The sequence below is a fragment of the Ptychodera flava genome, chromosome 6 (assembly GCF_041260155.1).
Source record: "Ptychodera flava strain L36383 chromosome 6, AS_Pfla_20210202, whole genome shotgun sequence".
NCBI classification, from domain to species: Eukaryota; Metazoa; Hemichordata; class Enteropneusta; family Ptychoderidae; genus Ptychodera; species Ptychodera flava.
In genome coordinates, this window is record NC_091933.1 from 18,049,122 (window position 1) to 18,073,015 (window position 23,894).

The window sequence follows — 23,894 nt, forward strand, 5'->3', positions numbered from 1 at the left end:
ACCCCTCCTCAGAACGCCACCGCTGGTTTTAAGTGCGGGTGTCATGTTAGTCAGTCGACGAACTCAAAGAATGACGTTATCCTCATGCCACATGAGCCCGGGAATGAGTCACTGAACTGAGTCGACCTTTTCCCGATTATCCCACAATGCATTGCTGTGGCTGTATCGAACACCTAAAACAGCAAATACGTACTAATTTTGTGTTGTACAACAGGTTGATATACAAGAGTGGCACAAATTTCCAATGCCAAAAATGCCTTGTTTATTTTGTATCCATCGGCGACTAAAATAAAGGCCAAGGTGTAATCCGCCATAGTGTTCTGTAGGTAACAAACCATGCGTGTTCTCTACTGCTAAAAGTTCACTGAGCATCACGGCAAGCAAGGAATGAAGCCGTAAGCCGTAAGGCTATGCATGTCAACAAATCTGTCCACCGACTGTTTTCCCTTACCTTGTTTTTTCCATTGACTTAAGCATTCCCATGGTTCTCACTTGAGAAAATGCGTCTCCGGACAATTTTACTGTCAGGGCATGTCGTTCGTGGAAGAATCAAATGGATCTCTTTGAATAATGAGATCAAATATGGTAAATTGAAGTGACACTGGTAAAGAACCAGTGTTTGTGAATATGAGTTAAATGAGGCCTTCCGTTGTGGTATTTTATAAGAAAGGGATGACTCAAATTACTTTTTATTGACGAGTTGTGATCTCCACGTGGCCTGAACTAATCTCTCTCGTGATGTCGTACGACAATATTGTCGTATCAGAATAGGTAACGTAATATACAAGTGAGTACAATAACACCGCTCAATAACCTACAACCATGCCAGAATCACTCAGGTGTTTTCCCATGAGGGGGGTCAGTATTATTAAATTCACCAAATCTTGGCGGTCATTAATTAAGTTTGTTAAATCACCTCCCTACGTTATCGTTGATTTGGCTGTATAGTATTGAACAAAATGTAAACGAATCATCTTCAGTATTCCATATATCGTCTTATTGCACACATGCGTCACTAGACTAAATAAAAACACTTGTTTGCTTCGTATACTGTTGCCACATTCATATTTCACGTGAGTGTAATCTCTCAAGGTGACAAGAAAAATAAGCTCGCTTGCTCTACCCTTTCTGAACAAAATCTACACGGGATAGACAGTGCGCCTGCTAGACCCAACTGTTCATTCTCAGGTGAAATGATGGATTACGCCACGTCGGAATCAAACCGCATCCGAACCTGAATGACTTTGGAAACACGTGCCAACACCCTGCATAGAACTTCGTCAACTATACCAACTGAGTAGCAGCTAAGGATTTACAGCATCCACACATCCAAATGAGTTATCTAATTATTCGATTTAAGCATATGCACTTGTTGCCTTGAAAATTCACTGAACGAACTCAGGAAAATATTACAGCTCCAACAGATGTCGACGATAGCTTGTTGCAGAAACAAGAAATGTTATATGTAGCATACGACGCTTCTCCTGTTGTCATATACATGATGCACATTTGTACACCTGTTGTCACAGCGGCTACGCGATATATATATATATATATATATATATATATATATATATATATATATATATATATATATATATATATATATATATATATATATACACTAACAGGATAGGTCAAGCAGCACCAACTCTAGGACACAGTGTTCTTCACTACAAACTAAATTTTATTGTCCGACGTTTCGTGGGCTTAATCCCACTTCATCAGGGTTAAAAACTGAAATAAACGGATAACAGACTATAAAGCATGTGAAAGAAAATACAGGAAGCTAAAAAATTGAAACGAACTTGAAAAGCGAAACTCTAAAAAAAGTACTTTTACAGGTAACTGGACCTTGGACTCAACACAAGGATCTATACTACACAAAGAGTTGTGGAACAACGCAAGACTGTACTCACTTGTTGATTGTCAAGATGGAAATGACACTGAACCAACCAGAGCAGAGGTTGAAATGCATTGGGTGATTGACACCTACAAGCTGATTTGATATGTTGAATGCGATGTACATCACATGCAGACGTAAGAAATGTGCAATACGGTGTACAATACAAATGAACCAACAATGTCTTAGAAAGTGGAGAGACAGCTGTAGGAAAAACAACCGGTACTGAAATATTTAAGCAGGAGAAAATAGAACTCTACTGAAGTGAAAATTTCACCATCAAAATAAAAAAACTAGTAAAAGTACAGGGTAAAATTCAATGTCAATATTCTAAAAAAGATGTAAAAGTCTTAAATAATAATGATCACCATCAAAATAAAAAAGTGGTAAAAATACAGGGTAAAATTCAATGTCAATACTTAAAAGATGTAAATGTGTTGAAAAACAAATGTGATAAAAATGTGATAAAAATAAAGGTATCACCCGTATGTAGTCAAACTGACAGGGAGGGTTAAAAATACCCGAAAGTCAATGATTGAATTAGAAGTTACACTATAGCAGGAATGGGTGACTCTCTATTGAGTCCCTTTGGATACATGGTGTTAAGTAAAAATATCCACTTAGTTTCAACAATGTCCCTAGAATATTTATCATTGTGATCACTGTTATGAACCGTTTCCAAGATAATGACTTTCATATTCTTTACTGAATGGTTGGGAAGGTTAAAATGCTGACTTACAAATAGTGCTGGATTATCGAGATCATTGTTTTTACATTTTATCATGCTTCTGTGACCGGCCATTCTGTACCTTATTTCTTACGTCTACATGTGATGTACATCGCATTATTTGTTTATATATATAATATATATATATATATATATATATATATATATAATCTGAACCAATGGATGTTAAGAGTAAATGAGAAATGTAAATTAAAAGAATTACGCATGCATTTTTCAACATCGGACTGTTGTTGGTTTTTTAGCTCATATTTGGTTTTATATATAAATACCAAAAAGAGCTTATATGATGAGTCTAAGTGTCTGTATATTTGTGGGTATGTGCGGATGTATGTCCGTCACACACAAAGGCTCCCATACCGCCAAAGCTACTGTCTTAGTATTTGGTGTACAGGTAGATGTAGGGGTTGAGATGTGAATTTGTTCAAATGAACACATCAGTGTCAAAAATGTGCAAATGAGGTAAGAAAAAGCGAAATTCTGAAACAGGCTTGAAACAATCTTACTCCACTGACTTGAGTCATTTCCTGTCATTGTTTATGAACTGTTACATATTAACAGACCTGCTCAAACCATAGACAGTAGAGGGGAGGAAGACCGTCAGTAGAGGGGAGGAAGACCGTCTATGGTCAAACTAAGGGGGGCTATCATGTTGCTAAAGTTGACCTTCAGTACCTAAAGTTTCAGACCTTAATTACTTTTGTCATTCTTGTTTTTCTGGATTAAATATTTCTTGTTGTTTTTCTGGTTGTACTGTGCAGAAATCATTGTCATAACATCAACGTAGAATTTTCCTGCACTGAACAGATAAACAACATTTATTGTTGATCTTTGGTACCCATACTGGTATGTACCAATTCTGATCAAATTTGAGCGACACCGTATAATTGCGGTATTTTTAGTGTATAGTGTTATGAATTTTCAGAATCGCAAGTTTTTTAAAAAAAAATTGAAGTTTTCAATTCTCTCCATACTTTTTCATGTTTGTGTTTGATATTTGAAGGGGTGGCCAGATGGTCAAAGCAAACTGCTGCAAATGCCTCGCTCCACCTTAGAGAAAATATGTGCGTAGGATGATCACGAAATGGCGGTGTTTTTTATAAATACCTTTAAGCAGCCGGCAATGCTTGTATTCAGCCACACTCTGAAAGTGGCGTCGTTGAAATGATCGTTTTCACAGAAACTCGCTCTTAATTTTTAACCAGTTGCAATGAAATAATGTATCTTTCATAAAATTTAGTCTGCTCATAAACAGTACAGTTGCGCAGAGTAGATTCTCGCAGCCGCCCTGTTCGGCGATGCGTAGATTCATTTTAGAAACAGCATGTAAAATATGGCCAAAGTTGAGATTTAAGACCTCGTACCAAACAGCACCCTGACACAAGCAAACTTAAGATTGCCGAGAGTCCCTCTTTTATCACCGTGGAAACGTGCTAACACCGTATGACGTCTACGAAAGGCTTGGTGAACTCCGCGAAAACATAAATCTACGTTACTTTCAGAGATGATCATGAGAGGACGTTCGCCAGTGAACTTCAACTAGAGAGAACATCTCTGTAAATTCTTTACTCCAATTTTATATTATATGCAATCATGGGTTTTGCCACACGGTACGTCGACATTTCGTGCGTAGAAACACGTCAACCGTGATGACATCATGTTGAGACGTGTCAATAACATGTCAACACTGAGAGTTGACGTAAATCAGAGGTTAAGAGTTGATCAAAGTGTCATTGTGTTTTTCAACATTGTGTCAAGTTATGGCCCGTAAAAGACTGTGAAACAATTAGGTTTGATTTCTGTGTCTAATGGTAACATGAATTGAAGAGACGTACGTTCAAATATCTGTCATTGATATACAGAGTAAAAATCGTGAAATTATTGTCGAAAGATACAGCTAGTGTTCCTTGAATATTTGGCTTCACCTACAAATGAGAAAAACAGACTTTCAATGAGCAAAGCTTGATTAGCACTCAATTTGATGGTTGGCAACAATACAGAATGTTTAAAATATAGGCCTATATCGCTTCCCCCCCCCCCCCATTCATTTTTGGCTCCTGGTTTGGCTCGGATCTGGGTTGACCTAGTTCAGGCATCGGGAACCCAGAAATTTGTTTATTGTTGTTGTTGTTGGTGGTGGTGTTTTTGTTTATTAGTCGTGATGTTGTCGTTGTTGTTGTTGACCAATAAAATTCATCGAAGATAATTGTTGTGCTGTGGTTGTTTCAAACGTAATGTATATGTCATAAGAAATGCTACAATACTATCGTTCTTTGACCCGATGCAATGCTATGCCAACGTACACTCTCTTCATAGACTGAACACAGTCTATGAAGAGAGAGTACGTCGGCATAGAGTTGCACATCGTCGTAAACAACGCGCCTCTTTACGGCAACAGCTTAGCGCAACCCATGGCGTTGGTCGGCGGAGCGGAAATTATGCTCTGGCTCGCGAGAATGGGAGCCTTGCATCGGGTCTAAGAATAGTAGCGTTTCTTAAGACATCTGCATTACGTTTGACACAACCACAACACAACATTTATCTTCGATGAATTTTATTGGTCGTCAACAACAACAACAACAACAACAACAACAACATCAGTTGCCGCCAACTGGAAAATTTCATCAATTTCGCAAAATCATCACAAAACGTGTTTTGAAGACTGATATAACTAGTTTACTTATTTTTGACCTTGATCTAAAATTTGGAGGGGAAAGTAGAGCTGTTCGTAACTGCCCTCCCACTGGCATACACGGAAAATGTACCCTCCCGCTGAATGTTAATGCCCACTGCCCTCCAGTATCTATGGTCTGCCCGTTCCCCACTTCCCACAACAATTCAAGCTCCCCACTGCCCTCTCCCACTACTACTACAGTACTACTGAAATTTCCCATTGCCCACTAGATGCCCACTAGGCACCCCAATTCAATACAAACCCATGCCAGCAGTTAGCAGCGTACCTTGGAACATTGCTCCCCTCTAAGTCAGGCGCTTAATCTCCCCCCTCAAGTTCTATCAACCACGGCTTTCCCCTCCCTCTACGTATTTTCCGTTGCCAATGTCAAAAATTTTCTTCCCGCCCACAGTAAATAGCAATATTTTCTCCCCGCCCGCTGATTAGTTTTGAAATTTGCCCGCCCGCTGAAAAAATTCGCACGAACACCTTTTTGCACGAACAGCTTAGTTGACGGCACCTGTAATAAACATAAACAGCAATACCACCACCAATAAAAACCAGATTTCTGGGCTCCCTATGCTTGAGGGCGCATCATGCATCAGTGTATGTAGACTACTGGCCTCATTTGCTTGGCTTGTTTCGCCAGAGCAGTTACTGTCCGGCCAAGGGCAAGGCGCACACTCCACGATCTTAGCACCAGCCTACCACCTAGCCTTTCAGTGTGCTGAGGTTCATTTGATTATATGCCCACAGACTTGGAGCAAGTCTGCAGTGTATGAAAATTACGATCATACGCTGTTTAGCGAACCAGTGCAGTGGACGCAGCCACCATGCAGCAGGCCACAAAGGAGTCTGCATGGGATTTAGCGTATATCACTGCACTTTAGTCCGTGAAATGGGACGAAAACGTGAACAAACGCAAATCGCGTTACCTGTAATATTGAAGCTCAGGCGACTAACCAGATCGCAGATCATGTGTAAACGCACAATGCTATTAAAAATCCCTTTCTTGACCACATGGATCATTGGATCACAGTCCCTCCACACATTGGAGGGTGTACTCTGACAAACACTGACACGAGCTTGACCTCGTGTTTTGGTGTCTGACCAAGGAGGCAGCACACAGAGTTTCACAGGTAACAAGAAAAACTAGTGATCATGAGCGACTGAGATGTGTTATTGAGTAGGGATACAAAACCCTGCAAGTTCAGCTACCACGTGTCAAAGATGAGCAAATAAGCTTATGAGTCGCGCGCGGGTTCACGTTTATAGGCCATGCCGTCATGTCATGCAGTAGGCATGCACTGTGTTCACAATGAATAAGTGCGATTCACTCAACCTGTTGACAACCTGGGTCTGTACTGGCCGAAACTGACTAAAGCAAGGCTCACTTACCGAGTGTGTCGAATGGAACATCTCATCACATTGTCATTACCTAATTTTCAGAGGCGTTTGTTGCAGACAGGTAGTTTTCGGTAGCAATCGATCAACTTTGCGAAACCCGCGGGTTGCCTCTCAAGTTTGGCGCCATATGCATCACGTGAATGGAGCAATTCATTTGCGGAGCTTCGTTACCCTCGTACCGGGACAGGCTACATGCTAGGTGTTGTTTGGTTCATGGTTCTACTTTATAAACAAATTTGTTCGGTATCCGGTTAAGTTACTTTCTTTATGGATATAATGAAAAAAAAAGAGGCTGCAGCTGTTTGTAACTAAATTTTCAAGCATAGTGAAACCAGGTGATCTATGGTACGTCCCCTGAGTAGATTTGTGAGCTTAGTTTCTTAAAGATTCCATTTTTGACTTTGTTAAACTAGCGTAAAATTTGCGTATGTGATATTTTGTAATTTTTCATTCTGACATTCTTCGTCCAATTGCAATCAAGTTTAATACCCAAGTATCACCTCATTCAGCATTGTTCAAATGGTGAAATTTGCATTTGGAAATGTTTGAGCAAATTTTCTCTATTTTCTCATACTGCTGGTCCTATAACCATCTAACTTGATATGTATCTTCTAAGAGATTTTCCTATTGATTTTTGTAAAATTGGCATAAATTTGTACATATATAAGTTTTTGCGATCATAGTTTACTCAAATTTTCCTCATGATTGCTCGACGTGCATTCCCATTGAATCTAATGATTATGATATTTATGTCAGTTTTATGATCCGCGGTGACGTCATGTATCCAATCAAATGTGTGTGGTTTCCGTCGTGATCGAATGAATGGATAGAATAGCTGTTTCAGTTGCCTTTGTATTTGGTTTTCAGATGCTATGCAGCGATTTTATTCAGAAAAAAAAAACTGCGGAGATACATCAACTACTTGTTTTGGTGATTTTCGTCATTTGTTTAATTCGAGGAAAGATCACGTCTCTATGTAAATATGGTGATGGTTGTTTAAGGATAAAAGGGCTTCAAATAACCTTTAGTGAATTCAAAGTCTTTAAGGTTTAGATGTCGTTTAACTTCTTTTGTCGGACTTTTTGGGACAAGTCTTTTCACGGGTAAGACGTTCCTCTAGAGGATACAGATAGCAAACGCACCTTGGAAACAGGACAATGGATAGCATCATTCATACAAAGCAGAGTTGCTGTATTCCTCTGTTGTGTCAAATTTTCAAAGGTAAGCCAAGCTATCATTCTTTGCTGATATTGGTTCATGATCGACAAAAATCCCGCGTAGTTTGCAATGACCAAGAAAACGCCGGACAAGTGTCGAATTTGAACTTGGAAGGTACCGGTGGACAAAATGCCTCCAGAGCCGATAGTTATGCATTCTGCCTGTGCATTTAACCGAAAAAGTAGGAACAGACCCTGCAAAATTATTTCGACTGATTGTTGATAAAGCTTATTGTGGTATTTACTAAGTTATATGTGATGAGTGTCTTCATCACTGCACTCAGTGGAACAGTTGAAAAGTAATTATGTCATGGATATCTTTAGATTGTGGACATTTTCAAACAGAGACATAATAATTTGATAAATGTACGTAAAGTACATAATAAGTAACTTAATAAATCACGAACTGTTTATTAGATCACTAGAAACAACTTTCTGTTTGTATGTGGACGTAATTTTTAGTTATCTGACAGATCGGATTTCTTTCGATATGACCGAGAAGTAATTAATATTAAATTATTATTATTATTATTATTATTATTATTATTATTATTATTTCATATATTCTATTATTGTTGCTGTTACTATTGATCACCAAAGGATAGGCTATATAAATAATATCGTCGAGTATTCTACAACAATAAGTGTGACACTTTCAGTTCTCTGGTGAAAACAGGCTAATGCATTCAATCTCAAACGTTTCAAAGTGTTGACCCGCTTCCATGAAGTAATGTGTAGCTAAAGAGGAATTGTGGCTTTCATTATCAGTTTTCACAGCGTGTTGGAAACCCCCAGAACTTTCGCTGACGTATACACAGTTCAATTGGTTTTGTTGTGGTTGTCGCATGGTTCCTCAAGTGTGAAATTGGAAATGACGGCGACATGCTTTCCTGTCGTTGAACATAAACTAACCCTTTCCGAGAACTACGGAAAAGGGCGGATCAATTCCCAGTAAAGACAGAATATCGACCTACAGGCGCCTATGTCATGCGTGTCCCACAGAGTCACTATGTATGACCATAATCACGGATGTGTGCCATGATAGCTGAGCTTTTGGGTCACATTTCAGTTTAGAAGGTCAGTTTGACATAGTTGGTGACACGGGGACATTGTAAGGTAAAGTATTAGTGGCACAGTTAGTTATAAGGCTACCGTAAAAGGAAACCCCCATGACGTCATCGTAAACAATGAAAGGTCAGCATTGGCGTACATTGAGGTTTATTTCTCGTTCTTCTTCCTGTCACCAGCATATAATCAACATACGGTTAGTTTGTACAAAAAAAGAAAATGTTTATCTACTTTCAGAATTCGAGACGAATCAACAAGCCTTGCCTTGGAAACACATTATCATTGAGGTAATAGCGAGACCTTTAAGCTTATTCTAACTTAAACCTTCAATTTTCCGATGTTATGAATGGTTGAACAATGAAATATACATAACACAGAGCTCCAAACTCTGATACTCCATGATTGAGTGCATTGAAATATTGCATTTCGGAAATGAAATACATATCTTCGGAAACGTTACAACCAAAACTAATAATAATGGTGTTGGTCACATTTTTTGTTTTGTCTATGCACGTATTCAACGTGCTCGAATTACGGCACATGAGCTGGAATACGTTGTACAATGTAATAACAGTACAAAACATATTCCGTGACAAATTTGCACCTACCTTGTCCATCTTCCCTTGTCATTTCGTATGATTTTTCTCCCCAAACCCCTACGCTACTTTTCTTTAATGCAACACATAGGTAATGACAACCACAAAATGTATCAAATCCGACAAATGACGGAACTGGGGACGTTAATTACGTCATCGAGAGTAATATTGAGGTCAAACGCGCATAGATGTGCCATTAATTCGTATGTACAGCTTCTGTGTAGTAATCGATGACTATAAAGTGACTCGGAATATCGCTTTCGGCTTGGAAAATTTCAATGTCTCATGCATGCGTTTCCTAAAACCCCATTTTGTAGAACTTGCGTCTTAGGTACAGGTATACGGACTCTCAAATTTTTTTGGAAATACTGCCCTGGTCTACCGCTTATGTGGGCTCAATCTTGGATTAAGTAAATTTTTCGCCGTATTATTTTTGTGAATATCGAAAAAAAATTAATTTTTACCCATAGAGTTAATACAGGGATGGCGGACATGTTGAATTTCAAATACCATTAAATTTAAGGTAATTTGTTTCCATCGTTCCAAAATTTGCACACTGACCCACGATTTTTATTCTTGATTTTGAAAGAGATTTGTTTAAAGTTCCCAAGAGGAAGGTTTTAGAAAACGTTTAAGTCTTTCGATTTCAAGGTGACACTACCTTAACTGCTAATTTAGTATTTTTTGACTTTTTTTGAATCTCACAAAAGATACGATTCACCCCTTTAAGTTCAAGCAACTCACAGGGCAAACGTAGCATTGAGCCAGACGTTCAACAGGTCATCGTGCGTAGGACTTCGATCAAAAGAATGATTTGTCATCAAATGCTATATCTGTATATAATATGAGGGTATCCGAAAGCAAGACAGAGGTTTCTATTTTCACACTGTTAAATCTCCGTTAGACTGAAAGATACGTCGCTCTAGGACGCTCTCTACCCTCCCCTCCGCCCTCTTCTCCGCCCCCTCTTGTAAGGGGGGCGCGTAGAGAGCGCCCTCGAGCGACGGATCTTTCAGGCTTTATCTCCGTAGGGTCTTTGTTTCGTCCCGTTTTGATTTGATAAATAAATAAAAAAGAAAGAAATGAATAAATATATAAATAATAACTAATTAACTTACTAAATAAACACAATGGAAATAAATTTGATTATTGATAGTTGCTATACAGAAAGTTCTTTAAAATCTGTAGATATGTCAGGGTCACAAATGTCCAATGCAAGCGTCATATTTTTCAAGCCTTTTTAAAGGCATATAGTCATTGGAGCTGCATTGCATACATACTCGGATGATGACGACACTATAAAGTCTCGACAATTTAAAACTTGATAAACGTCTTGTTCCTTTCCTTCCGTGTACAACCGGTTACTAAAAAGGGAACCATTACCAGCGTTGAGAGATATCAACAATTACTTTGATTGTCCGGGTCTCTTTTTCTGTGTTTAGCATGTTCCGCACCGATATAAGCTTAAGTCCTGTTCACGGTATGGGCGTATCACATCTTGAAGAAAGCGTACGGTACAGAAGATCATTCAGGGAGGCCATTAACGGAATGTTTCTTTTTCTGCATGAGTGGTGGTGCGGCAGGCAGACATATACTGATAAGCTTACTTCTCAAGTTTTCAAACTCGACCCTTTCCCACTGGCAAGAAACTGTTTACTGAGATGAAATTCAATTCTGCTCTTCATGGGGATTACGTCATCGCATTGTTTGCATGTAATGCTGATGATGGTGGCGAGGACTGTCTGTTATTAGCCGACATTTTCATGATTTTGGTGCGTTATTTTCAACAACCAAATGATCGCATGACCACACACGCAGAAATGACCACAAACGTTGCTATGGTGACCTCTCTGAATGATCTTCTTTTTGGAAGCAGTATACGTATATTGTTCATGTCTTATCTTATGCAAAGAGAATATATACGTAAGATGTTCGGTTTCGATATTTGTATCAAACATGTCCAAATTAAGTACACAGGATTATTTTGGCAGTTACAGAACATTCAATACCATTTGTATAGGCTACATGGCACGTTCACCAGACTTCGTCCTAAAACTGACTTGTATGTAACAGCAGACACGATCTGCGCACTTTTTTTGCGCACAGTCAACTGAACTCTAAAGGTTATACTGACATGAATTCGTTGCTCGGGTTCTCCCTAATATTGCTGCGTAAATCAAAAGATTTACAACGATTGCGATATTTTTTGCTGCGAATGTTGAACGAAATGATGTATTCAAAGTAACAAGTATCTTAGTTACTTAAAGGGACAAAGTCGGCCATTTTTCATGAATTTTGTTTGATACGAGATACTATTTATATTGTTTGACACACACACACACACACACATATATATATATATATATATATATATATATATATATATATATATATATATATATATATATATATATATATATATATATATATATTCGCGATGGTTTAATTTATCGTGTCTAAAACCGGGGTCAAATATTTGCATGGTCACCCATTCATTCAGTATCTTTCAACATGTCAAAAATATATACAGTATCTCGTATCAAACAAAATTCATGAAAAAATGGCCGACTTTGTCCCTTTAATGAACGTATTTCATTCCCGTGAACGTTATTTTTTATGTTTCAATTAGGTAAAGTCGACATGGTTTGGCATTTGTAAGTCACTATAATATTTGGAATAAGTTTCTGAGATTTCTTGTCATGAGAAAGGTTCAAAAATGCACAGCTTTCTTCGTAGACATTATGCATCCATCGCTATGTAGTGATAAGTCTGGTTTTTGATAACATTTGGGAAGTATCAAGGCAAATGTTTGATAAACCTTTCGATAAACGAAAATAAGGTCAATAATACGATCAATTTGTTCGTCGGCAGTTCTGCAAATCAACGCCGAGTTCGCAGAACCAGATAAATTTTATCGATACCCAGCTTTGTAATAAAAAGCAAAAGAGAACTTTAAGCTCCTGTCAGTTACTTTACAGTACATTGGGTTTGTAAAGATTTCTTTTATATCTGATGCAATTAGTTGCCTAATTCGCCAAAGCAAGCAAGGGTAAATTACTAATCTGTGGACGCTGTCACCAGATTACCACAGGATTAACTTTGACAAAGTCAACAACGAACGCACCAGCAAGGGTATACACGCAGATGATATGGACGCAACAAAGTGATAAAACATCGCGTAAGATTGTCAAAGGACAAATATATACACAGTGAAGGAGAAAAAGAAATCTTTACAAAACTAGTGCTAAGATAAGACTGATCAGACCAAGAAACCAAAGGTTGGTAGTATAAATATTTAGTGGCGAGATATATCATAGGTAAGCGTATTAGCCTGTACATAATAAATAATAGCATCAAGAAAGGTGTGCTGAGACTAAGACATCTTTACCCCCGCCCCACCCCGGGGACGGACGACATTTACGCTATCCCCTATGCTACAACCTACAGGTAGGAGATACAAGATACATCGAGCAGTAACAATAAGCCGGAGCACCTAGGCACTGTATCAGATACACCATCAATGTTAAGTGCAGCAGTGAAAGCAAACTTGCAAAAGCCTCAATGTTCAGTTAGCAATGAAGGTTATAGAAGTAAGTCCTGAAGCGATACTAAGCGCTCTTACAGAAATTTCAACGAATACAAGAAAAACTGAACAGAAGTTGTCTGGAAAATCATTCATTCCATGCGTCTTTACGGAAAGACAGCGATGTTAACCAGAAGGAATAGCACATCTACTTGTTTTCGTCTCTCATTGTTCAACTAACTGAAACTCCAAAATCAAAAACATCAAACTTTGAAAACTCTGGTAAGTTTCCCGAACTCTACCAAACTGATTGACACTCTTCTTGCAATATTATAGTCTCCAAGCCATTATGAGGAAATTGTCATTTGTTTTTCGGCAGTAACACTGCCAACAGTTGTGTAACAGGAAGTGCAAACTGCGAGCCTAACTTTTATTGGTACACAATACTTATGCGTAAAACCTTTCTACAGATCTGTTCTTCACAAGACAGAACGATTCAGTAGTATTTGGGTACTTCCGGCGCGCTGCCAGTGCAACCAAAGGCTTACTACGATGAAAGGCGCGGTGCAGATTGCCGAAGTGAACTAAAGAATACGGAACCGCTCATCACTTCTCTTTCCTAGTCACAACATAGAGAAGTCTGGCTCCTTGTTCGTTCGTTTGTGCGTGTTTGTTTGTTTATTTTGTTACGTTTAAATTATTTCCATATACAATAAAGAGCCAATAAAGAATTGTATTTGTGTTAATGTTTGTCAATAAAGAATAACGTTTGTTTGTTTGTCGATTTGTTTTTTGTTTGTTTGTATGTTTACAAGTAAAGTCAATAAATTATACTTGAGAAAGTTTCTAATACATTCCCACATATTAAATAAAGCATGCCTTTGCCGTGAGTAAGCAATCATGTGTGTCCACCACTCTCTGTAAAGTCTCACGATCACACTTTCTGTTAAGACCGGCAGTATTCAGAGAGAGTGGTGGACACACATGAGTGCTTACTCCTCATGGCAAAGGAGGGGCATGCTTTAATTCATATGTGGGATTTTATCAAACTTTTTAAAGTATCATTTATCATCGACTTTACTCGTAAACAAACGGACAAACAAATAAACACCATTCTTTATTGACAACATGAATAGAAATACAACTCCTTATTGGTTCTTTATTGCAGATAGAAATAACCATACATAACAAATAAATAAGCATAAACAAACGAGCAAGGAGCCAAGATTCCCCCTAGTTACAGTCGGAGATGGAAGCCCGCACATAACTGGATCATTTTTTAGCTTCTTGATAAAGTAGGACGACCTCAGGTCTCACACTGCTTATATTTTCAATGAGAAAAATGTTTGAATGCCGCACCTCAAAATCATAGTTCGTAACCCCTGGTGGTTTAGCCCACGTGTTGGCATATTCAACATATGTGGGCCCATGTCATCGATCTTTCAGTGTCTGTTTGTCTCATAGACTCAAGTTCCGTTTCGTTCATAACTCAAATTGCATTTCAGCCCACGTTAATGTAACCTGATTTGTTCATGGAAGGGTAGCCTGCACATTTCCGACTAATTTCAACAATAAATGATGTAGCGCACGTGCGATCTCTCAGGAATTACCGTCCGAAATTTATAAGGCTTTAGAATAATTTTAATGACTTCATTGTCATCTTACGATTGAGGGTTGATGGACATGGAATACTGATTATCATCTTATTTCGATGACTATTTTATGAATTTCTGTTATTAGCCTGTGTGGCAAGACCTGATTCACTGACTTGGATCGGACGTCAGATTTATTTAGTCAGGTTCAAGAAATCTGAATTTTATTGCATACAGATTTATGAGCTTATATGCGTATTTGGCATATTGACGTAATAAGATCATATATCTTAACAGACTGCACTGTTTTTTTTTGAAGATTTTAGCAATCCATTGGTTTTCATTACATTCGGTTGTTCTGAAAGTTTGATGAAGATGGTCTATGGATCATGAGATCATGTCCAAGTTTAGGAATTGGTAATTAGATTATATGTCAATAAAGATGAGTGCACTTATATTTCAAAGGTACATTACCCATGGTGAAGTTCAGTTACTTTGCTTAGAGCGTCATTCAGATCATGAAATTATTTGTATTTGAAACAGAAAAGTACATTAACTCTACATAAATAAATGACTTCATGTCACTTTGAAGATTATTAGAGCAGGGACCGTGGCTGGAGGAATCATGATGGGAAGAGTCACTTTTTAGAAAGCTGTCCAAGGTGAAGGGTCATTTCATATAAACCTATCTTAGGGGGAGAGTCTCTTTTAACAGAAGCTGATTTTACAGCCTAACCTTCGATTGTCCATGTGATATTTCCTGAATAGGAAATCATCCACGAAATACACTGATTCTTTTAAATACATACACATATCCACAAGCTTTACAAGCAAAGAAGATGCAGTGGTATCCTACATTAAACACCTTGAACAGTCCAAATTGATTACAGACAAGAGGCAACAAAAATATGGGACAGGTGGCAAAGTGTATATCTAGTATCAAACATCTATGAATGCACAGATATTGTTAGTTTTATATTGGAAAATAATTGTTCATAGTTCTCTTATAGACTACCATTTATAGTGAATGAGTGAATCAACATTTTCTGTGAAATTCCAAAATCAAATTTCTTACACACACATGTACTTGTAACCACCCTAGTCTGATCAAGTACATTGAATTGAATTATCAAACATATATAAATACACGGATTTAGCTTGATTTGTATGGGAAAAAATTACTCATGGCTTCCTCATAGACTACAATGTATAGTGACTCAACATTTTCAGTGAAATTCCAAAATCAAATTTCTTACACACACATGTACTTGTAACCACCCTAGTCTGATCAAGTACATTGAATTGAATTATCAAACATATATAAATACACGGATTTAGCTAGTTTTTTATTGGAAAAAAAATTATTCATGTTCAAAACTTCTGTCATAGACTACCATGTAGAGTGTTAACATTTTCGGTGAAATTCCAAAATCAAATTCTTGTACACATATGCACTTGTAACCACCCATTGCTAACCAAGTACATTTCTTTCTATTATCAAACGTCCATAAATGCACAGATCTTGCGAATTTTATATTTGAAAAAAATTGTTCATGGTTCTGTCATAGACTACCATGTATAGTGAACGACATTGTAGATGAAATCCAAAATCCAATGTCTTGTGCACACATGCACGTTTTACTTCCCACTTCAAGCAAAGTAGGCTATACATTTACATATATTATTAAACATACATAAATGTACAGATAGAGCTTTTTTTGGCGGGGGAATTGTTAATAGTTTGCTTGATAGACTCCATTGTTTTATGATTTGATATTTTTTGGTGTTAGCATTACATATCAGCCACATCTTGCCTTCTTATTGTTGCGCAAAATATGGTGACCCTCCCCCAAATGCATGAAATATCATGCTCCTTCAAAAAATCTTGTCTGATAAATTGCGACCCTCCCTCCCAAAACGCCAGCCCTCTCCCCTGTAATTTCTGTCTCTAACTTACATAACAATTAAATCAGTTGTTATGTAAATTAGCTGATACTGTTTCAGAAATCCCTGGGGAGAATACTGCAGTGGTTGGGGAAGGGTCAAGTTTAAGACTGTTGGACGGAGGGAGGGTCACATTTACAGTACAGGTGTGCACTGAATTCCCCCGGCCCACCCCATGTAATTACTGAAGGCGCCCTGAAAACGATAGAAGAAGGGCCGTGACATACGATGACGCAATCACAAGAATCATGGGATTGCAATGGCGGCGACCACCTATCTATCTATCTGGCTGTGTAGCTATCTGTCTGTCTATCTACTTGTCTGTCTACCTGTTTGTATATCTAATAAACAGAACCTGCTAACTGAATCAGTAGATCTGCTTACTCATTAGTGATGTGTGCCCGATCATGTCAGAAGTGCGTTCACATTTACCATGCCGTTTCCAGCTCCATGCATCCACGTAAGTTTTCTCCGTGGTCATTTATCAGGTGCAGCCAACGAACAATGCCCGATTAAAGGGGTCTTTACTATGACAAGATATATTGTGCATGGCAAGTAATGTGAACTGACTAATTTTAATTCATGAGGGTAATTAATTAGCCGTTAATAATTTGCCCTCCCACTGAAAATTTTTCGACCTACCCTCCCGCACTCAAATTTCATTTTTAGGCTTACCCACTCACCACTTAGTTTTGCCTATTTCCCCTTCCCACCATAAATTTTTGAAGCTACCCTTCCCTGTGGCGAAAAAAATTGTCGATTTCCCCTGCCCTGGAAAAAACTCCCCTCAATATTTGTCATTCCATTTCCCTGCAGACATGAAGCTACCCTATCCTGAGATGAAAAACCTGTCGATTTTCCCTCCCCTGTGAAAAAATTTCCCCAGAAAATTACATTTCCATGCAGACACATACTGCAGTGACCTTCTACCGGAAACACCATGGCTCAACTTCCCCTGTCCCCGTTTTTGAAGTAGCTTCCCCTCTCTCCTCGTTTTTCTCCAAGCCCTATCCCCGGTACAATCAACCAATATCTGTCCTGCCCGACCAAAAAAACCCTAAAATTTCCTCCCCTGCCACCAAAAATATATCCCTGCCCAAGCAAATTAAAATTTCCCTATCTGCGAAAATTGCTCCCGGAATAGCTTTTTCAATGAATAGCTCCGTTGGCTGCACCCGATTTATACGAAATAGGAGATATCATTACAGCAAAATAATGCTTCTTCAGATGAGAGCGCATGTTGTATACTTCATCTGCATCGAGCATAAGTAATATAGCAAATTATTGAAAAAATATACCCAATATGACCGAAATGTTTGTAAATTAGATGAAACGTAGCAAATGTCTGCTATCAATGTGATGTCGCAAAGTCCCTGTTTTGAAGTGATAGTAACTTCCACTTTTTGTGCCGCCTACTCTTTCCTCCATGAGTTTCATTGTTTGTGTCTTTCTTCAGAATGTAAGCTGTGTATTAAAGACTGGCCCAGTTTTGTTTAAGCTTGCATGAAGATTTACCGATAATATCTCGACACACAAGATCGATTTGCGGTCAGTCAACTCGGATTCTATACCTGACGAAATCAAACTATGTGGGCCTATAGAGAGTAGAGCAGGGCCCATTGTTTATAGGATCCAACATTAAAATGCGGAATGTACACAGAATACCTAAACTAAGAATAGTTTGCCTGTTTACGGTAGGGTGTGACCTTCTTGTAACTTGCAACTAGTATTCCGTCCAAGAGTTCAGGGGCACAAACCGACATGAAGGACATCAAATTAACCTTCATTTGTGGATTTGTAGCTAAGATTACGGGACCTCAGTGTCTGTTGTATACGAAGCCTGGTTTCATGTGTAAAAAATAATATTTGTCTGCTAAATACATAGCAATATACGGGCGTGTATGCAGGCTAATCTACTTATATACATAAAGCCTTAACTTACCTAGGGGCCCTGTCTATGACTCATTCGTCCTGCTAGCTAACCTCAAGTTTTAAGGTGTGTCCGGCTACGTTCATGGACGATCTTCACTGTTTTTGAACGTGAACTTACCTTGAATAAGGTCATATTTTCTCTCCACTCTTAGTACCTTTGATATTTGTACGTATTCTATAGCTGCCTACGTGTACCGACGAATAGTGTAACACCCCGACACCTCATGTAGGTTTTGAATAATCCGGGAATTCCCAAAGTCGTTCTAGCTACTTAAAAAGTGCGCCACAATTTGATTTTTAGGTCGATGAAAAGCTTTTAGCAGACTGAATTATGTACTTGATCCTTCAAAGTTTCACTTGAATAAAAACAGCTTAAATGTAAAATCTCGAGTTTTCGCAGACTCTTCTTGGCGCAAGGTAATCAGAAACGCTGTTCTTAAAAGTGTCGTCTACTATAGGGAAGCCGGAGGTCTCACTGTAGCAGTAGAAATGCATTTTACGCATGGACAGTAGTATTTATAGCGCCACCGATAGCTGAATATGCGAAACGATCAATATATATATAGAATATATTTTTGTTGACGTGTTTCTATCGAGTAACGAATGCAGGCTCCTGGGGGTGACTTTAGTCAGGTTTTGTTCAAATTGTGGCAAAGTTTGCGTACTTGTATTTTGGATGCATTTGTCTGTTATCTGTAAAAAAAACCTTCTCTAAAACAGCGTATCCGATTACTTCGAAATTGTACATGAAGGTCCCGACGGATGATATCTGTCATTTTGTACAAACGGTAAAGAAATCAGCAATACTGTATTTTGGGGCAATTTTTGCTGTTACCTGCAAAAAATTTCAAGAACCTTCTCAGAATCCCCTTTTCCCATTGCTTTTATATGCAGGTCCTAAGGGGTGACCTGACCCAGATTTGGTGAAATTATGATTAACTTGAATACTTACATTTTGGGAGCACTTTTTTTGCTGGTTTTGGCCAAACAAAACATTTGTCTGTACAGTTGAGCTATGATTAAAATGTTGGTGCCAAAGCAAAGTGCGCCACCAGTGTACATACTAGCTAGATTCTCATGAAAGGTATAGTTCTTTGATGTCACTAATTCAGTTCATCATCACCCAAAACTGAACTGGTCTAATATAAATTTTTAAACATAGTTTTGTTGACAAGGAAACTATGTCGATTTCAGACCCATGCTCGAGAATACTCTACATGTCACAGTTTTTGTCATCATGTCACAGTGTCCAGTTATAGATTTGACGACATGTCACTTGTGATTTCAACGTAAGTTTTACAATTCTCGTGGGATTTTCCTGGAAGAGGGGAACAATTTTAGGGTCGGAGAGTTTGAGCGAGGGTAGGGAACGCTGGAAAATTTCTATCGTTTTGTTGACAACCAAGCAGCATTAAGAATGTTGTTATCCTATTTATTGGAAAATTTCTTTTAAGAAATCATCTACTTATGGCTTTCAAATACGATATTCAGCTATCCGGTCTCGTTTACATGATATCACTCGAAGGGCGCGAGAAACGAGCACCAGCAGATTTTCCTACAATCAAAAGTCTGCGACATCTTTTTATTTCTGTTTGTTCTAAATTGTGACTAAAATACTGATATAGTAGTTTGACTACGCCATATACAGATATTCATAGCTCAGCCCTCAGTGTAACCTAGACTCTGTCAAAAAACTGTCCAGTTTGAGTGGTGCTCTGCTTGATTGGGATACAGGTCGTATCTATTCTATTGTTTGTGATCAAAGTTGGAGCACACTGCCATTAAAAGTATTTTTCCTTTTGGTAAGTTACTAGGTCTTGGATCATCTGATATTAAACATTAACAGTATAACTTTGACAAAAACCATCAGGGCGGCTAATCAAAACGCATTCATTGGCTTGATAAGATTCCGGATTGACACCCTTGACCCCATGACCCTGTGCTCGTGACTGACAGCGGTTACCAAAAACAGAGCGACATATTCCGACACTTTAAACAAATCTAATCGACAGGTTTCCGGAAACGTCGGCTACATCTTGCCAAAAACTACAACAGCCACGGGCTTCATACATTGACTTCGCCATAAGCTCTTTTTATGCTCATATCATTTCCTCGTAATTGTTGCCTCCTGTCGTTCACGATGTGAATTGAACGCCAGCAGCCTATTGGGATTGGTTTTACATCTATACCCTGTGTGCCTTTAAGGTAATATGCACCTCGAAAGTGAAAGACTTAAACTTTTGCTCAAACTCTCCTCAGTGAAACTTTCAACTATTCTCTACAAAAGCAAGAATAAAAATCAGGTGTCACCGTGCAAACTTTGGTACTAGAGAGACAGATAACTTGCGATTTCTCGATATTTGAAACCAAAATGGCCGCCATCCCTGTGTTAAACTCTATGGGAAAAAATGACATTTTCGATTTTCGAAAAACTTAGACCATGAAAACTTTTCTTTCGCCGAGAGCTTCAAAATGAGCCCCCCCCCAAGTGGTAGGTAAGAAGAAAATTGATAAAATTTGAAGACCCGAATTTCTGTCCCCAAGGTGCGTTCTACCTTAAAGGGACGGTAAACAAGGAAATGGCGTACCAACCTTACAAATGGATTCTTTTTCCACTGACAGTAACAAGGCCCGACGCCATGACATGTCAATAATACTAACAGACAAAATTCCTGGTGATTTAGATAAAAGCTCCGCTGTTTTTCTCCTGTGCGATTTTAACGGGAATGCCGAACTTCAGATATTGAGATAAAGATAAAATCACAAAAAGTCACTTAGAATAGCAATACAATCGTACACCAACGTGGTAGATCTTAACCATTGCTCTGTTTCACACCTTTTGACGTACATGTAAATATAATTTATATATACATGTATATTTGTGTATGTGTGTATACATACATATTTAACCCTCAGGTGTACAACTGATGTCACACTTTCACAGTTTTAACTGTGACATCGCAAAGTAAATAATGTTCTATCGACAAGCAAATAGGTTTATGATAAACAATAGCATTATACAGTAATATGGAGATGCCTTCACTTCAAACCACTTGTTGTACACTCCTGTCTTTACATAGCGTGATTTCCGAAATTCTGGTGAAAAATTGTACATGAGTCTTTCAATTATGGATGCAATGTGTTGGTTAACCTACCTTATTACATTTCACCCGAGAGGCGGAAAAGCGGAATGGCACGTGACAGAGAAAATTAACATTTGCTCCACGTGACTTGCCTCTTTCCAACACATGCAAATTTTGAAAATAAAAAGAGTCTTGCTTTTCCTAAACGCTAAGTGTGTCATTAAATATTTGCACCATACCGCCTAAGATTCCCTTCATACGAGTATGGAACATACAGTAATTAGTACATCATGATAACATGATTGTATACACATGAATATTGTTATATTACTGTTGGCAGTATATCCACTGAGTCCTTCCTTAAAGTGGCACTCCCACTTGGTAACATTTTTAAAGCACATTTTTTAATGCCAACGGTCGATATTTGACGTGGCGACTGCGCGCGTATCACGAGATATCGATAAAAACATGTCTTCAAAAAAGTAAAAGTTTGAATTCCGGTGGCCCACCTAAATTCAGCTTCCGAACATCGAACGTTCGGCACTGGGGCCATTGTCAACTAAGCTATGGAGTACGAGTCTACGCTGACGCTGCTGTACGCCACAGTACCACTGGCGTCGGTGATCAGTCATGCCCTGTGGGAGAAAGATGAGTCTTACTGACTTGGCGTAAAAACGAAGAACAATTTTTTGCTGATTCAACCAGAATTCGCATAGGTGACTAGCACAGTTACGTTCGGTTGATACATAGCGGCCGCCGCGTGGTATGCATAGACATATACCACGCGCGCGGCGTACTGTGTGGCAGACGACAAAATGTAGTCATCGTAGGTAGCTAATATTTGGAAAACTGATGTTTACGTGGTATTGGTTAAAAATATAATACAACTGATTTAGAATAATGAAAACGACAAAAACTAAGCAGGAGTTTTAAAAAACGTACCTGAGGTAAAGGCATAATGCTGTAGGCCTATATAAAATCTTCGCAGTGGGAAATAAATTAATTGCGTCGTTCCAACTTATTGTAGACTCCCTAGAGTATCGTCAATCAGTACAACAACAAACCTTCGGGGGATTTCGGGTCAAAATCAGAAACGATCGTTAAACTTCGGGATATGAAAAATACGCTCGGGAATTGACATTTTTTATCGATATCTCGCGATCCGCGCGCAGTCAACACGTCAAATATCGACCGTTGGCATTAAAAAAATGTGGTTTAAAAATTTTACCAAGTGGGAGTGCCTCTTTAATAAAACTGCATTTTTAACAAAAATATTGTTGTATTAATCAAAGTACGAGAATATCCATCTATTCGGGAAGTATGTTTCTAGTTTGATACAAATGGTATACTTGGGGTCAATCAAGAATTCGCTGCAATACACATAATAGCCTCGCCGGTCGATTGATGTGAACCGACTTACGACACAAATGCAAAGAGTTACGTCTTCTTGTAACGTTATTGTTACGCTTGTCACAAGCAAGGCAGCATTGGAAAGTGAGTCATATTTCTGTTTAGATTAGATTAGATTAGATTAGATTAGATTACCAAGTGCTTCATATCGATACAGCTTTCTCAAAATCAATGTCAAATAAGTTAAAGGGGCAGCTTTATCTCAAAACAAAGTTATCTGCTGGATAAAACACTACGAGCGAAAACATGTAGGCCCTATAGGACAATCGCCAGGCACAAAGTCTATGCCACAGCAAGAAGTTAATGTTATAACTAGGTATTGGGGATTGCGACTTTGACCAAGTCGTTTTTATAATAGTTCATTTAAATCTGAACGTTGTATCGATTATTTTAAGGTATGTCAACAATATCGACTCCCCCTGAGCGTTGACATGCGCGTTCTTCCCTGCAGGCACTTTCTCTCGGGTAGTTGAAGTAGCTGAGGTTCGGTCACTTTGCACCGATTTCGTCAACATAACACGTAACTTTATTTTCTAAGGCTACGTTTTACATTAAGTTTAAAAGCACGTTTTATGGGGCTGAGCAAACTGACAAGCAAACCCGCATGCAAGATAATACCGGAGGCAACACTTACCTGTCACAATGTTCGCAAACAAGATGCCGGGAAAAAGAAAGCCGCAAGAAAGATTCGGTACACTAAATCGCGTCCTACCAGACTTCCGATAAATTATCTTGGGCTAAGTGGTTCAAACTTTGATCCATATGTGAGACCGATATGGTACATGGAGAACAACGCGCAT

At 38.5% G+C, this 23,894-nt stretch overlaps 1 protein-coding gene across 7 annotated transcripts in view; it reads right to left on the reverse strand.

The window, feature by feature from the left end:
* LOC139135030 (serine/threonine-protein kinase TBK1-like) overlaps positions 1-23,894 on the reverse strand; it is a 115,010-nt gene that overhangs the window by 51,882 nt on the left and 39,234 nt on the right. The window contains exon 1 of one of the 7 annotated variants that reach the window (XM_070702212.1): positions 23,729-23,751. The exons of 3 other annotated variants lie outside the window; for them this stretch is intronic. Coding sequence is in view for 1 of the 4 variants with exons in the window: in XM_070702199.1 (XP_070558300.1) it covers positions 9,623-9,644 (22 nt within the window). In the remaining 3 variants the exon portion in view is untranslated. Of the gene's footprint in view, positions 1-451; positions 622-6,720; positions 6,847-9,622; positions 9,660-23,728; positions 23,752-23,894 lie in introns of those variants that run through there. 3 more of the 7 variants (XM_070702199.1, XM_070702209.1, XM_070702202.1) reach the window with 3 other exon arrangements.